Genomic DNA, 17,620 nt, shown 5'->3' with positions numbered 1-17,620 from the left:
CGAAGAAAAAAAATGAAATTTTCAATATTGAAAATAAAACCTCTACCCGTTGCCTAGAGATTTCTCGGAGAGTATAAGAGCTAGTTGAAGAAAATTCGGTACTAAAATCGACTCTCCTAACTGGAGAACATAATTTATATGTTTATGAGGCAAACACTCATGAAAACTAAACAAAAAAAATCATTCCTCGAAATCTAAGAGTCACATTATCAAGAAATTAAGAACATATTTTGCTATGAAATATGAATGAATGAATATTCATATCGAAGTCTGAAAAGTCACAGTTTCTGACTTATGAAATTTCTTATTTTTTTTGGATAACCTGATAGGGTTCTGTCATTCGTTAGTAACTCAAATGAAACAAGACTGAAATATTCTAAAGCACGAATAGCTAAAAAAAATTAGAATTTCACACTGATATATTCATCAGTAAATCCCGGCAATCAAGAATTCTATCGTTACTGTCTATTCCCCCTCTGAGAATATAATTTGTTAATGAAATGATTATATGCCCGAATAACTCCGAAATTCGTAAGATGTGCCAAGCGAATTTCCCATCTAATAATTTCGAAAGTAACAATTCGTTATGTATCAAGGATTAATCCATTAGTATTATTCGATTGTGTTCATAAATTAAGCAAAATTCTCCATCAACGTAATTCTCTATAAATGAGAGTCTTATTGGCCTTCTGTATTCGCTATTTTGTCGGGGGATAGTTTGTAGGCTGTTAGGAAACAATTTTATTCCATGCCGAGCGGTTTAAAGGAAGATTATGGAATTCAATTTGGACTTCGTTCAGATTTCCATTATCTCAACGCATGTTTTGAATGCACCGAATTATGTTGAAATAATATACACTACATGTGAAATTCTACATGGATGAACTACTGTATACATCTGAAGCTCTTTCTAACTAAATAAAATTTCTATGAAGAAGGGGTATAACCAGAATAGATCTAAGAATAATTCAGATGTACATACACTCACTTCCAAGGATTATGTAAAACTTTTTAAATTCGATAAACTCCAGGATAAAATGTCAAAATAATAATAAGTAGGTATATACCAGAATGTTACAGTTTCGTACAGATGTTCATTTGGTAACATTAAATGAAACAATGTCATATAAAAAAAAACCAATGGAAAGAGAAATCATCACCACAATGCAAAATATATACATGTCCTCTATAGAATAAGGCTCTAAATCAATCAACAATTCCTTGATTTTTTTCTCTTGAACACTTTCATACTTGTACACATTTTTAGGTTCTCCCGAGCAAATACAGTTCTGATAACCCCCTTCTGAATACAAAAAATCTCCAGAGTGAGTTCACACCATAGAACATCACCGAACCTCATCAAGCTCTCAGAGTTGGCGAAATAAAAAGTTTGAATGAATTCACGTCTAAGTATCGACTTGTTCTTTTCGAACTATATGAGACATAATTCAATTTCTTTCCCAAACCAATTATATGGTAGTGCCAATTTATGTTTTCATCAATGGAGATACCTAAAAACTTTGTAGTCCGATCAGTCTTCAAATCTCTATTCAACAACCTTACAGTGGCGGGTGTCTCCATTCTCTGTTGTGGTGTTTTGAATAATATCAGCTTAGTTTTATCTGTGTTCAAAACCAAACCAGTGCTCTACTCTATTCAAACACATAGAAGCAGTACTGATCAGTTGGGGATAGTTTGAGCCAGACACTAGCAGGTTGGTGTCATCTGCGTAATTTGACAACTGACCAGATTTTCAGTAACAGTTTCCCCGGTCCCAGATTTCTCACATTCAAGAACACTAATAATATCGTTAATAAAGAGAACAAATAGTATGGGTCCTAACATGCTACCCTGAGCTACACCCTAGGGGTTTTCTATTATTTCTGATTTTACAAATTTACCATTTTGTTTCACCATAGTTCTTTGTCTCCTCCAGATTAATTAAGATTTGAACCAGTTCAGCACATTTCCTCGAATTCCGAATCTTTCCATTTTGATCAGTAGAGATTCATGATATATATATATATATATATATTCTTTTGAGAAAGAGCAAATACAAAATATTAATTTCAAACAATCAAGCATATGTGTCGATGAATCTCAGTATTAGCAGAGGAAATGTAACGGGGCATCATACATTTCAACGTATGATACAAGAGAACAGATAAAAACCTCAGCAAGAAAGATTTGTGAACTGTGTTATGGCGGTTAGTACAGATTTTCCTTTTATGTAGCCATGTTGATTGCTATTTAGTACACTGCATGAAGTCATAAAGTCAACCAGCCTTCTGCACTATTAAAATACAACTAGAAGAAAGCGATCAATGTTTCTATTTTTATTTTCATATTATAAAATACAATATAAGTGATTTCAAAATAGCATGCAAAGATATGAAAAAAAATGAACAATTCAATTTTGAAAATAAGCAAAGAGCAAATGCATACTAAAATACATTAATATTCGGTATTTGATCCCCTATTCCTTAGCTTAGCAATTAAGTGTCACGTAATAGGTACTACCATTATCATACTATTGATAATAATTATCTGAAAGATAACCATTCCTGCGTAGCATCTGCAATAAGTACTTGAGTATTGCTGAATAGATTATTCCAATCGAAAATAGCCCTTGATACGTAATCTGTTATTATCTCTTATTCCACATTTTTTGGTTTTTCCAAACCAATGGAAAAAAGCTGTAGTTATATCTATACCAAAAGTACCTAATCCAAAGGACCTGAACAATTTGCGTCCTATAAATATAAATATTCTTTTTATTATGTAGACACATTTCTCAGTTTCTTAAGTTCATTTCTTCTTGTTCGATGCACAATTATGCAGATGATAGTCAGCTCTATATCTCTTTTTTTTTGGATGAGTCTGCTCAGGCTATAGCAGCATTGAATTTTGATTCGAATCTAATCTATGATATATCCACTAAGCATTGTTTGCAGTTAAATAAAAATAAGACTGTTGCCATGTTAGTCGGCAGGAGAGGTGGCAGAATTAAATTTTTAGAAGAAGGTAATGCCATTAATGTCGGATCGGATGTTGTTAGGATGTGTGACAGGGTTAAAAATTTGGGGGTTTGGATAGATGTTGACTTGCGTTTCACAGACCATGTATCTGCCTGTTTACAAAAGGCCTATGGCATGTTAAGGGTTCTTTATAGAAATAGAAAAGCATTAAACCATAAAGTTAAAGTATTGCTATGTGAATCGGTAGTTCTGTCTCATCTTAACTATGCCGATTGTGTTTACGGACCATGTCTGAACTTTTCTGATAAGCAACGGGTACAAAAACTACAGAACTCTTGTCTGCGCCTGATCTTTGGGATCAGAAAATTTGAAAGAATAAGTCATACCTTACGCGTTGTGGATTGGCTCAACATGGAAAGGAGAAGATCGCTTCATGCTTCATTATTGTTCATGAAATTATTAATTAACCGAACTTCTCCGTACCTATATAATAAGATAACTTTTCGTTCTGATGTCCATAATTTGAACATACGTTTTAAAGGTTTTATTTCGTAGATCTTTTTCATATTATAACACGCTTTGTATAAATAGTTTATCTGTGGACATCAGAGGAGTTAGTAATTTAAGACGTCTACGGGCCTTAATATTCAGCAAGCTTAAGGATGAGCAGATGGCTATTCTATCTGTTTGATATTTGTGAGGATATATTTGTACTTTTGGGTGTGCATATATTTTGATTTTTCATACAATTGTGATATGATTTTTTTGTCATGTTTTGGGTGGTTAGAATATATTTGAGGGTTCAGTATGAGCTTAGTTGTTAAGATAAATTTTTCTATATTTTTTTTTGTCAATGAATCAGGGGGTTAGATTGAACAGTACGCTCGATGCAGTGTGATGGATCTAGCCCTTTCAATTATTTCTATAGTTGTAAGAGTTTTGTTATTGTTTTTCATGGAATTAATTGAATAAAGACCTTTTTGATTATTATTATTATTCATCTCAGGTGATCTCGTCGACCATTCCAATATTGTGATATTGTGGTTTTTCAAGACTTTTTGAATCATAAATAAAAATTGGTCTCTCCATTCATTACGTAATCGTATATCATTGAAGGGATGAGGTAAATCTTTTTTTGCTCTCACGCAATAATCATCATAATAATTTTTCTATTCCGCCAAATGACAACCTTGATGGTATCTTGCCCTTTGCAAACGAAACGTTCGGGGAAAGGATATTTGATTAACAAAGGTCTTCTTTATTGCAATCCTGATTCCAGAAACCTTATACAGATTGTAGCAGTGGAACAGTCTATGGAGCCGGTAAGGTGATTGACCTTTTCTAGGTATCGTGCCGATATTCAACTTATTGAATATTCAATACCCCTCTTGCTTTCTGGTAATAATTCTAATCGTGCTCAATGGAGATAATTCGTTTCTAGGCATATTTATAGATTATGGGACTAACTAGCACCACTAATAATCAAGAACAGCATCAACAGCATCTGTCCACATTGTTTATATCAAACAACTATCTTACAAATTTTTTTCAAGTATTTTTCAATAGTATGAAGGTGCAAGATTTTTGAAAATGAGTAAGTTTATCACGACAAAATATTGAGTGGATTTAATGTATATTCTATTCTATCTACTCTTCACCATACTGAATGTTACCTTATCACCTCTCCATAAAAGTTTCATGCCATTGAAAAATTTGTTGCTGATTTCCGAATTAATTTCTTCAATGTTCAGCATGGCTGTAGAACAATTCGAAAGTTCGTGTAGATATTCATCATTTGAGATGAAAGAAAAATCTCGTGAAGAAACAGAAGTCAATGTAAATGACTTATTAGATAAATTCAAACCTTCAATATCTCGATCCAGACTCAACTCTTAAATTTTGACACGTAACTTTTAAAGCTTGAGAAAAAGATGCTATGACACTAGGGTGTCATCTGTGCGCCAGGCAAAACTACTCCAATAAATGGTAAATCGAACAGTTAATATTCAAAGATAACTCTTTTAAGAGATGTTATTTATCTCAACTTTTCTGCACTGTGACATCTTAAAAGCTAAGAGCTTGTTAGAGTTGAAAAACCAATTTTGTGTAATGCAGGCTGTGTCACGGAACTCTTTCGCGCAGCACTTATAATTATATCGAAACGGTGGAATAGTTCCTCACAATCAGATAACTCTTCTCACAGTTTTCACAATTTCTACCAAAATATTATTTAGGAAGTTCTTTATTTGATCAATGAAAAACTGTTAATTTCATGAATCCTAGCTTTGGATTATCGTCACAGTCATTCTCAAAGATCTATAATTTGTTTAAAACAAGCAACAAGTGAAATAATATACAGCATTGCCATTAAGGCTTACCAAAAAGTGAGTTGTTCCTCAAAAAACTGTTTCATACAAGAAACTGATTCAATTGAGAAGGGTATACAATTCACTATTATAATCGTCAATAGGCTTACAATATCCGATAATTATCACTACAAGTTATAATGGTACCATTTGGAAAGATTTAAGAAGTTTTAGTTTTTTACCATGGTGAGATAGTATAGTAAGAGATTGTAGAGACAATTTTATGGACGATAGTGAATTGTGTGACCTTTTCTCAATTGGATCAGTTTCTTGGATGAAACAGTTTTTTGAAGAACAATTCACTATTCGGTAAGCCTTAAATGCAATGCTATACATTATTTTAATTGTTGTTTGTTTTTAACCAATATAGATCCCTGAAGATGGCTGCGACAATAACCGAAAGCTAGAATCAATGAAAGTGAGAGTTTTTTATTAACCTATTTGATACATTACCCGATATTCATCTATATTCAGTTGAAAATCGATATAAAGACATAATGAATTTGATAAGATTACAATCAGAAAAATTGATGATGAAAAGTTCAAAAAAATTTGCTTATACCGAAACTATAATAAAAACAACTTTCCTAATATTTATTTTCTCCAATGTCGTTCTTTGTAGAGATACAGAGTGTTGAATATAAAAAATGTAAAGTAATTTTTGTTCATAACTTCTATAATTTCCAAAATTTTTCAATTGAATTTGAAAGAATGTTGATATTCAATAGTTCCTATATTTCGAAAAAAAATCACATTTTCAGCTGCTACCAGTGGCATACAAGAAGAGCATCATGGTCCCTTTTTCCCCTATTCTTTACTTCACTGATAAAATCATAAGAATTATGCATTTTGCGCATTCCCCATCCAGTTTTGAGTAAAAAATCTATACTGATATGAATCCGGAATAACTAACCGTTTTCAACATAATTGTGATTTTATGAATACAAACATACTAGTAATGAAAAATTTTTTAGACAAAAGTTTTACAATCCCAATCACTAGTCCTAATAACGACTGGATATTCAATAAAAAAAATAACTTTCACATGCATTTTTCACCAAAGCTGCTTTCTTGCAGAGGTACATGGTGTTGAAACCGAGGTTGAAACCCAGCAATGGGTATAGTTTATCCAGTCACTTGAAGGAAGCCAGAATATTTAGATTATACAATGGTTGCCCTAGTTTTCAGAAATTTCTTTATTTTGGGTGCAGTGATTTATTGCCTAACAATACTTTAAAATAAAACCCGGTATTTAGCGGCACATCAAAGGGACATCTGACCCAGCATTTTTATGAACTAGTTCGAGTGACTTTGGATATACTATAATCAATTTATTTTAAGAAACAAAATTAGTTGCATGTGAGTGTCATTTTTTGTTGTTGAATATCCAGTTGTTATTTGGACCAGTAATTGGGGTTCTGAAATTAATTTTTATTAGAATTACAGTTTCTTTCTCTGTTTTCCGGAAGTCACAGACTACTCCACACAGTTAGAAATTGAGATTTTTTCATTTAAAGTTCTTCTTCGATAACTCTTAAAGTATTCATTTAAGGTATAGGGTTTCCTTAAGTAACTCTTCCTCTTGTTATACCTAGAATTGACTGAAAAACAAAAAATATGGGTTGTAATTTGAAAATTTCGTGTTTTGATGAATTGGAGTTGTCCAAGTTCATGATCTTTTGATAAACATCCTGTTCATTTTTGGTCCAAACCGCAGACACTCTTATAATACTACGTATTCGCAGAATCGAAAATGAAAAAGTGAAGAAACTTTTGACGAAAAAATGTTCATAAAAATGTGAGTTCTCGTCGCCACCATTTTTTTCGTAATAATCCCATTAACTCATGAACCGTTGTGTTTTCAACCAAGGTATTGCATATTGCTGAAATTAAAAAAAAAAAAAGCTATCTAATGATACATTTAAATAGTGAGTGCGCCATTTGAAAAAAAGAAGTAGTGGACTGTTTCCGGTATAACTGGAAGTTGTAGAGGTCTGTATTTTTGAGAGAGAGGTCATTGTCTCAAAATCCAACATGCAAATTTTCAGCACAAAATTATGATTAGTTTTCCATACAAGTCTAATATGCCATCGCAGTGAATCATCCTGTATGATTAAATCTAAATTATTTTGGGTTAATCAACATAATTTTATTTGCTTTAAATCGTCAACGTCTTCCCTCTTCAATGCGATCTTACCTCACACGCATTGCCTGCTAGGCGTAAGGTGTTCTATATAATGCCAAAGCAATGTATGAAATGGATAATATTTTATACATTGCCTAACTTTTTCAGGCATTGTACCGGATTATACACATTGCCGATAACATATACACGAAATACAGAATTCGATCGAAATTCATTCATTCAAATGAGTTATTGTCACGAGGAACCAAATATTCAACATAATCCAGCCTGAACAACGTAAAAACAACATCAACTTACAACTCTTCTGGAACTCCGTGTTATCCAAACATAATCCAAAGCACGCGGACCACAGTAGGACAATCCCGACACAATTCCACGAAACACCGAAACATTTTTCACCACTCGCGCCACTTGAAAGAAACGCGATAAAGCCCATATTTTCACTTTGGAACACCCTTAACCCATCCTAAACCCGCACCGTCCAGCAATTCGAAATTTCCCGCTACACCGTGGCCGTAACGCGGAGCGACCATAACGCACATTCTACGCACGTGTGACTCAGCCGGTCTCCTAGATTCTGAATTTCAATCCCGTGTTTCTCGTATTTCGCCGTACCAGCAGCCGCACTCCTACTAGCCTTTTTTCCCTTTGGTTATTTTTATTTATAACCGTTTAAATAGGAGAGTAAGTATTCGCCTCTATTCTTAGAAATTGTGTGCGGTGCGCCGTCACCGTTCCTTACACTCCACTTGCATTATTCGCATAGTTCACTCGAAAAGTGACTGAGGTTGATGGAACTGAGACAGATGCGATTGACTGAGGTTACGCACGTGTTCCCGATACTCCGCTAGATCTCGGGGATTTGATTTATTTTGTTTTCCTGATCATCCGTACAAGATCCCGAGGGTGAATATTCACACCTCATGTAGCTCGTGGCGTGAAAGTCTCTGAGACCATTGGCGCAACCAGCGGGGTTACTGGTGGCTGCAGCCCCCTCGATATTCATGCGGTATCAAAACAAATTGAGATTTCTGTATAACTAAGAATCGTGAAAACTCTACCAAAGATAACCTTTCCAAGTAGTTTTCCAAATCACGAATGTATTTGGATACAGCATTAAAAGTTAGGTTAGGTTAGTATCGCATCACAGGTTACTGCATAAACTTTAGGAGTATTGAAAATCTTGTACATACATATACAGGGTGTTTCCTAAACATGCGGCAAAAATTCAGGGGGTTGTTCCTTGGACTATTTTAAGAATATTTTGTCCTTTGATGATTTTTGAAAAACCTATTTGTTTCGAAGATATAGGGGAAACAAAATTTCAGATAATAACATTTTATTATGAAAAATTACATGAAAATTCAACTCAACCTACAAAAACTGTTGAAAATGACCACCTCTAGCCAGCATACAAGCATCCAATCTTCTCCTCATTGACTGCCGAACCCTTTCAAAAACACCAGGGTCATTTCTTATTAAGTTACACCCAGCAATGATCCGATTTCGCAAGTCTTCCACATTTTCTACTGGAGTGGTATAAACTAATGATTTTAGATGGCCCCATAGGAAATAATCTAAGGGGTTTAAGTCCGGGGAACGAGCAGGCCATAAATGAGGTCCACCTCTTCCAATCCAGCGATCTCCGTATGTTAATGTTAAAAACTCACGAGCAACCAAACTAAAATGCGCTGGTGCACCATCGTGCATAAACCACATTGCATGTCTTATTGCCAATGGTACATCCTCCAAAAACAGAGGTAACGTTTGTTCTAAAAAGTTGCGATACACGTCCCCGGTAAGTCTTTCTGGTAAAAATATCGGCCCTATTAGGCAGTCACCCACAATACCAACCCAAACATTCAATGAGAACTGATGTTGAAAACGATCTTCAATTACCTCATGTGGATTTTCGTCGGCCCATACATGGTTGTTATGAAAATTTCTTATTGCATTTCTTGAGAAATTCGCTTCATCGGTAAAAAGAATCAGCGTCAGTAATTGAGGAATTTGAACTAATGTGGTTAAAAGCCATTGACAAAATGCAATACGTGGGGGAAAATCAGTAGGAATAAGTGCCTGAACGCGTTGCATATGGTATGGGTATAACAAATTGTCTTTAAGAATTTTCCAAACAGTCTTATTACTCACATTCAAAGTATTGGAAATTTTTCGAGTAGAAGTACTAGGGTCTTCTTCGATCATGTCCAGCACATTCTCTTCCAGTTCCACCGTTCTTACTGTGTTTGGTTTTCCTGGTCCCCCCATTCTTTTCAATGCGCCTGTTTCATGCAGACGATGAATATTTTGAAACAATTTTCTGTCAGGAATATTACGCCCAGGAAATCGTTCAATGTACAACCTCCTAGCTTTTAATGAATTTCCATCAGCAAGTCCATAAATGAAATGCATGTCAGTCATCTCGGTGTTTGTATAGCGATTCATAATAGTCAAAGATAAAATGTTAATTGCTAATGCATCACAAAACGAATTCAAATGAAAACCGTGTTTAATCTGTATTCCTTTACCATCTGCACTTATCAATTTTTAGTCAAAAAACTGGCCGTTTTTAGTAATTGGAATGTTGTTAAACAAATTTAAAAATAAATTGTGCCTACTTAGTAAACACAGTGCGGTACGCATTTTTATTTAAACTATTATTAATTTTAAAAATATGAAAAATGTTGTTCGCCCTGTATCTTCGAAACAAAGAGGTTTTTCAAAAATCATCCAAGGACAAAACATGCTTAAAATAGTCCAAGGAACAACCCCCTGAATTTTTGCCGCATGTTTAGGAAACACCCTGTATAATTACTTATTATCATTACAGGTAGGTGTTAATGAAACTTGAATAAAGAATTTACCTTTTTTGTGCCTATTCAAAATGTGCGGTAATTAGCAATTAGCAAGGCTGTCACCAGAAGGATGGAGATCAAGGGGCATTAATCCGTACCCGAAATAAAAAAAGATCATATATATAATATATATTGAGTGCGCATATCTCACTTTCGCTCAAAGGTTTATCTCACTATCAAAAAAAGGATATTGAGCAATATTTTTATGTTGTGTGAGGAGTCCATGCAGTGATGGAGCTAGGAAGGCAGGGAGGCCTGGGCCCTCCCTAAAATTTGACAAACTAAGAATAAAATAATTGCAAGATCAGCAGAACTATAATTTGACTCAATTTTTGAACGATTATTCTAAAGCAATAACTTTTGTAGAAGAAGCAATAATCCATCTCTCAAATATGAGACAATCTGATATTTCATGGGAAAGGGTTGAGAATATTAGCAAAGAGACTGGCATGGATATCAAGAAAAATATAGTAGAAAAAACACTGCCTGCACGGTTCAAAACTTTTTTCACTGAAATACAAGAGGAAGATAACAGCCAAGAAGTAGAGAAGAATTTGAAGGTAAGATGCTTCTACATATCACTTGACCGAATACTTGAGAAATTAAGAAGTCGTTTTTACGAAAATAAAAGTCACTTATCTGGCCAACAGCCTCATAGCCATACAGCCTGGCCATGAACATTTTCTGAATATTCAAAAATTTTTGAAACCAGCTCCAAATTATCTAAATTTAAATTGTCTAAATTGGTAAGAGGAAACTCTGAGAGCGGAGTGTATTTTGCTGAAAAGATTAATGAGTGCAAACGAGAACTAAAAAATTAATTCGATGACAGATTTGTGTAATCTTCTGCATAGCTATTATCCAGCATTCAATAACTTGACAATTCTGGCACCAGCCTTCTACTTAAACAAAAAAATAGATGGTAAATAAGTTCAAATCTGCCTAACTTGACTCGATATTTTTGTAGACTTTAATATATTGTTGAATTCCTAATTTTTTTCTTCATCGCCCCATAAGGAGAACCAATAAGGAAAAAATGACTAACGTGTCTCAGAAACAATGAATACAAAAAGAAATCTGACGACACCAAAAAAATCTCTATATTGGATAATGGCTACAAACCGATTTTCGTGAAGTTATCTCCAGAAACAAATGAGTTATACAGAAAAAAAGGAAATCTCGATTTTTAGTTCTTTCGAGATATCCCGGGAACCATTGGAGATATTTTGGATCTGTTTCCACCAACACACTCATCCTTAATTTAAGCCACCCTATATTTCAAACAATTTTCGATATCCCTGTAGTGTCCTTCTAAATAGTTCTAACCCTCTTTACATTTTTTTTTTCGCGCCATTTTCCAATTTTCTCCAACAGCTTGAAAATAGTTGAATTTATCAACTTGCCGTTTTCACCAAATTGATTATCTCAAAAATACTTTCAATAAAGTATTTTACGCATAACTAAAACTTGTAGGTATAGTTATTCAGAATATCATGCCTCACATAGTGGTATTTTCCAGTACATAAATAGGTACCGGGTTTTCCACCATAATTTGACCCCCTCTTTTAACATTGTTACTAGAAGAGGTGCAAAAAAATGATTTCTACTAAAGTTTCACGAAATCGACTAGTCATAATCATAATTTATTATTCTCTATATAAAGATATAGGAAGACGTCATATGAATTTAACAACATATAAGGTATATAACAAGTACACATTACAAATACATTATAGACTTAATTAAATAGAAATCATGTAAAAATATCACTGTCTAAAAATTCCTGCACACTATAGAAAGCAGTCTTCAACAGAATCTTTTTCATCTCCAGACTGAATCGCTTTTCATCCAACCTCTTGAAAGCATTTGGAACTTCATTATAAAAAACAGGGCCCCAATGGTCAATGTACTTTTGGGATGAAGTAAGTCGATGGTAAGGTATTTCTAGAGCAGATTTATTTCTTGTGTTGAAAGCATGTCTGTTCATATTTCTTGGAAACTGTTCAATATTTTGGTGAACATATTTTAAACAGGCTAGGATATACATGCTTGATATTGTGAGTATCTTCCCTGATACAAAAGAACTCCTACAGCTGTCTCTGGCTTGAAGGCCGCAAAGTGTTTTAATTGCCCTCTTTTGCAGCCTAAAAACTCTAGATGCTTCCGATGGTCCCCCCCAAAAAACTAGTGTTTTTTAAAATGATTTCACAAAACGTAATATATACAGAGTGGGCAACATATTGATTGGAAATTTATTTTTTCCACCCTGTATATTTTTCTATGTTTGCCTAGCTCGTTTTCCCCTGATTTCGGATATATAACATATGTTTGGCCTATCCCTCTTATTCTGAGTACCACTGAGTTTCAAAATTTAAGAACCACCTGGCAAGCTAAGTAATTAGTTTTCAAGTGGAAGGCTGTGATAATTTAAAATTCCCTTTTTTGTGTTATCTCGTTGGCAACGATCTATGACATACGTTTGTCATTGAATGAAACTATTTATCGAATATGCACTACGCAGAAGCGGAAATATTTGAAATATTTTCACTTTATGTGAAGAAAAATAAAAATAAGAAATCTACAAGAAGAGAATATATGGTGTAGCATCCAAATCATCCAATTCGAAATCAGGGGAAAAAAAGCTATTCAAATATAGAAAAATATACAAGGTGTTCCATTTGAAAAAATGAAGTTGCAATTAATATGTTGCCCACTCTGTATATATTTCGTTTTGTGAAATCATCTTGAAAAACACTAGTCGATTTCATAAAACTTTTGTAGAAAACATTTTTTTGTACCTCTTTTAGTAATAAAGTTAAAGGGGGGGTCAAATTATGGTGAAAACCCGGTACAATCTTTTTCAAGACTTGAAGCTTTTCTTTATATCCCCAAAATCTATTTTTCATAATGAGCACACAATGCCAGCTCAAAAATATGATTTTTCCACTCCCACATGATTCATCCTCGACACCTTCCTGGAATACTAATTCTAAAGCATCTCCCATCTAAAAGCAAGCTGTTGTCGGTAATTAAACACGATTTCGACGAGCATTAGCCCTGAACGAGATGAAGAACGAAAAGCTCTAGGAAACGGTTGAAATGGAACGTTATAGTTTCATTAGTTAAAACAATATGTATGTTCTTCGAATTTTTTACGGCGCGTTTGTCATCATCTGATTCTTATAAACGCCACTTAAAGTTCCCACGAATACGTCGGCTTGTCGACACCAGAACTACCGAAATAACAAATAAAAAATTTCCACAGATGGTACAGGGGCGTACCTTCACGCAGATGTAGGTGCAACTGATATGCCGAAAGAGAGAATGACATGTGTGAGTTGAAAGACCGTAGTATTGGTTGTGTTCACTGCACTGGAAATTCTTGAAATCTCAAACCCCTGAGCACTAGCTTTATCAACCACAATCAAAATGTTTTAAAATTTATTCAACTATAGACTTGAAAGATAAAATACATTTTGATCGCTCGTTTCCTGTAAAAATCGCTCAATCTCAATATTTCATCTTACTACAATGTCTTTTAATTTCGAATTTTGAGTTAGGAATGTTCACAAATAACAAGTCCAACTCACTGATGAAAATGAGTCCTCAAATTCGAATCTGTCCATCCGACGTGCAAACGAAACTCTCGAAGAGCTAGAAACTTGAAATTTTCAGGAAAGTTTGGAATGCCACGATTAAGTTCGTTAATAATAATAAGTTCCGAAATTAAATACATATTGTTAAAAGGTGTGGCATGATAATTTCTACCTACATGCGATATTTCATGATGATCAAAATGAAATATCACATTCAGATGTTAAATCTCAATTTCAAGCTCCAACCAGAGAAAATCAAAAAAAATTACCCAATATGTTTACCACAAAATCGACTGCAATGAGATTTTGAGTTTTTAGGGGAAATAACAAATTCAAGCTCCCTGCGAAATTTCAAGCTGATCACATTATCAGAACCATAGAAAATTCAAGGAGAATATTAGAGAAGAAATATTTCCGTAACTATAGTATAGGATTTGGTCAAGATTCTGTATATGGATAGAATAACCATTTCAATAATTATCGTGCAAAATTTCGAGTTGAGAATTCTACCAGAACCATATATAATTCAAGAAGAATATAAAAAAAAAGCAAGTCGAGAGATTTCAAGCGCTCGTTTTTTCGAAGCAACAATTGCAAACCACAGGACTGTACATAGGTAAATATATACAGGCCGTAAGTGGGGTAGGAGAACGATACAAATTTTGACGAAATCGACAGTACTCAGCGCATAAGCTTAAATTATTTTTGATTCTGCATGCTGGTCCGAAAGGGGTGAAACACGATACCACCCTGTTTTTTAAATAAGAATGCATAATTTTATGTCATACTCATTATCTGCATGAAATTCTGATTTCGGAATACCTCACTTGTCATCATTTATCTGTGGTATTTTTTGACGTAGACCACTTTTTTCGACATATCATGGGTATAATGATCCATTAGTAGTCTTCATTTTTTGTTGGGACATGTTGTGACTGAAGTGAATAGTTTTTTAAATCAAATAAATCATCAAAATATTTTCGGAACTCTCAAGGAGTTCGAAATAATAATAATAATAATTATTTAACAAACTTGCTACTATACAAAAAATCTTATATGTTATCACATGAGAAAAATAAAATAAAATCAAATGGAAACAAATACATCAAAAACACAAAAATCCAAGCTATACCCGCAAATTTTTTTTTTTCGCAAGCGTCCGGGAAGTGCTCACTTCCCGGACGCTTCTTCTCTGAGAAAGTAGCATTTTCCGGCCTAGTCCGGAAAGTATGTACTTCCTGGACTAGGCCGGAAAAGAATCATAGAATCCATAGCAACCGAGATAACGGCTGACAGTTCATATGAAATTAGTTGTCAAAAATGTTCATGTTTTTTTATCACAATCGCAATAAAATATGGAAAGCAGCAGCGATAGTGTTATTTTACATGGTTGCCGAAAAAATATTGTACGCAACACGCCCGAAAATGGTTTTTTTGGATTCACAGACTTCCAGGACTCGCTTACGCTCGTCCTGGAATTTTGTCTATTCGTCCAAAAAAACCCTATTTTCCGGACTTGTTACGTAAATTACTATTTCTTAACCTAGCTTTAAATTGCTTTACAGTTCTCGAATTGGCTTTCTCTACCATTTGGTTTATATTAAAAAATTTTAATGAATGCCTATTTTCTGCTGAAAAAGTCTCATCAATATTCATCTCTCATATTCTCCCAGATGTCTCTTTGAGTAGATGCCAGTTCCCGTACCAAAAATGAAATCATAACATTTCTTTGAAAATATTCATTTAAGGCACAACATGTCTCAACAAAAAAATGAAGACGACTTACTAGACTTTCCGATAAGCAAAAAAAATCAGAGAATCATTGAATAAATGGACTCATTGACATTTTTTGAAGGTCATTTTGAAATAATTTCTGTATCTTTCAGACCACCTGTAGAGTGATCCGTAAAGGACCAGGCAGCAAAAATTGTTACCGATTAATATTTATAAATTTTTAGTATGTTGTAGAATATGACCTTCTATAAACAAGACATTATATGAGTCCAACTCCACCTATGGCTAGTTTCGTGATGCAGGTTGACGAAGTTGAAAAATGGCATTTCTTTGAATTAACATTTCTCGTAGGAAATAATCTTGAATGAAACACTTTTGGAGCGGCAAATATTTCTTACCCATAGGGTAATAATTCTAGACTGGTTTTCATTAAAAATCATTGTAAGATATTGGATAAGTTAACATAATTAAAAAAAATTAATTCATAACTCACCCTGTAATTAAAAAAGTCCATGAAATTTTTCAATTTCTTTTCATTACCCTTAATTCGAGTACACTTATATAATATCAACCAGTATTGGCTTTGCTATGACCAGATTTTGAGATATACAGGATGATTGTTGTCTTGATACAGGATGATATATTGAGAGGGGCGACCGTTTTCAAAAAGTTGTATACAATGAAAATTTCATACAGAGTGACAGTAAGAGACCCGTTGGTATTTATTTATTGTTATTTTGTCATTTTTCAATGAAAAAAATTGTACAGGGTGTCTCAAATTCGATGCTTACTGAGAGCATCTCAAGAACTAAAAGACTCAGAGAAAAAATATTGTATTCAAGCATTTTAAGACTATCAATACAATGTATGGCCTCCACGGGCATCAATAACAGCTTCTTTGCATACTATACACACGAGGTTGTTGAACATTTCTTGAGGAATTTGATTCCATAAACGGGGGAAAAGCTCTCTCAGATGATCAAAAGAATTCTGGGGTAGGTTGATGATTATCTTATCTTCTTTGGAGCATATCCCATGCATGTTCTATGCAATCCAAATCTGGTGAGTGCGGAGGTATTGGTAAATGTGCTGCACGGTGCTGTCTAGCGTTATCGTCTAGAAATTGAAAAGTTTCACCAATAGCAGCGTGAAAATTTGGCACAACATTGTCAATGACATGCTCCCTATAGTGTAAGGCGGTCATATTCCCAGGACAAATGTGTAGATCTGTGCGCCCGTTGAAACATATCCCGGCCCATACCATAACACTACCCCCTCGGAATGGACGAACTTCTTTGACGATTACGATTACCACGATTACGGGATATGCGTGGGATAGTCCATACCCTTATTCTTCGAGAATCTGAAAATCGTCAATATCTAGATTCATTAGTGAAAAGGACACTACGCCAATGATCGTTCCAATTGATATGTTGCCTTTCCCATTCCAGTCTTTGACGCTTATGGTCACGTGTAAATGGAACTCCTTTTAATGGACGTCTAGATCCTAGATTCACCTCTCTCAAACTCTCGTCTGATGGTTTCGATGGAAACTTGGACCCCATCTGCATTTTGAAGAGTATTCCGTAGCATTCTACACGTATATGTAGGGTTTCTCTCGCCGAAACGGTGATGAAACGATCCTGAGCAGGTGTTGTTTTTCGTCGTCCACCAAGCCTTGCTCTTTCCAACACGGAACTGTCTCCCTGAACCTATTCCAAAGTCGAGATATCATACTTTAGCTGACTTGGAGCCTTTCCGCTACAACAACCTGAGTTAGGCCACCCTGTAGCATTCCGATAGCCCTATTAGCCTCAGCGTTTGTTAATTTACTTCTTGGCATTTTATGAGAACTTGTTTCAAATCGGAGCCGTTGATAAACTAACTTCATTTCAAAATAAGAACATTCATGAAGCATATGCAAAGAACCGAACTTCAGAAAAAA

The 17,620-nt window shown here is 34.4% G+C and overlaps 1 protein-coding gene across 2 annotated transcripts in view; it reads right to left on the bottom strand.

The window, feature by feature from the left end:
• Nucleotides 1–17,620, bottom strand: part of LOC123671419 (hemicentin-1) — a 365,630-nt gene that overhangs the window by 338,385 nt on the left and 9,625 nt on the right. Inside the window, exon 1 of one of the 2 annotated variants that reach the window (XM_045605266.1) lies at nucleotides 7,788–8,249. The exons of the other annotated variant lie outside the window; for it this stretch is intronic. Within the exon in view, the coding sequence (XP_045461222.1) occupies nucleotides 7,788–7,926 (139 nt within the window). The 5' untranslated portion in view covers nucleotides 7,927–8,249. Of the gene's footprint in view, nucleotides 1–7,787; nucleotides 8,250–17,620 lie in introns of those variants that run through there. 2 annotated transcript variants of the gene reach the window in all.

The sequence above is a fragment of the Harmonia axyridis genome, chromosome 1 (genome assembly GCF_914767665.1).
Source record: "Harmonia axyridis chromosome 1, icHarAxyr1.1, whole genome shotgun sequence".
NCBI lineage: Eukaryota > Metazoa > Arthropoda > Insecta > Coleoptera > Coccinellidae > Harmonia > Harmonia axyridis.
This window is presented reverse-complemented; position numbering and strand designations above follow the sequence as displayed.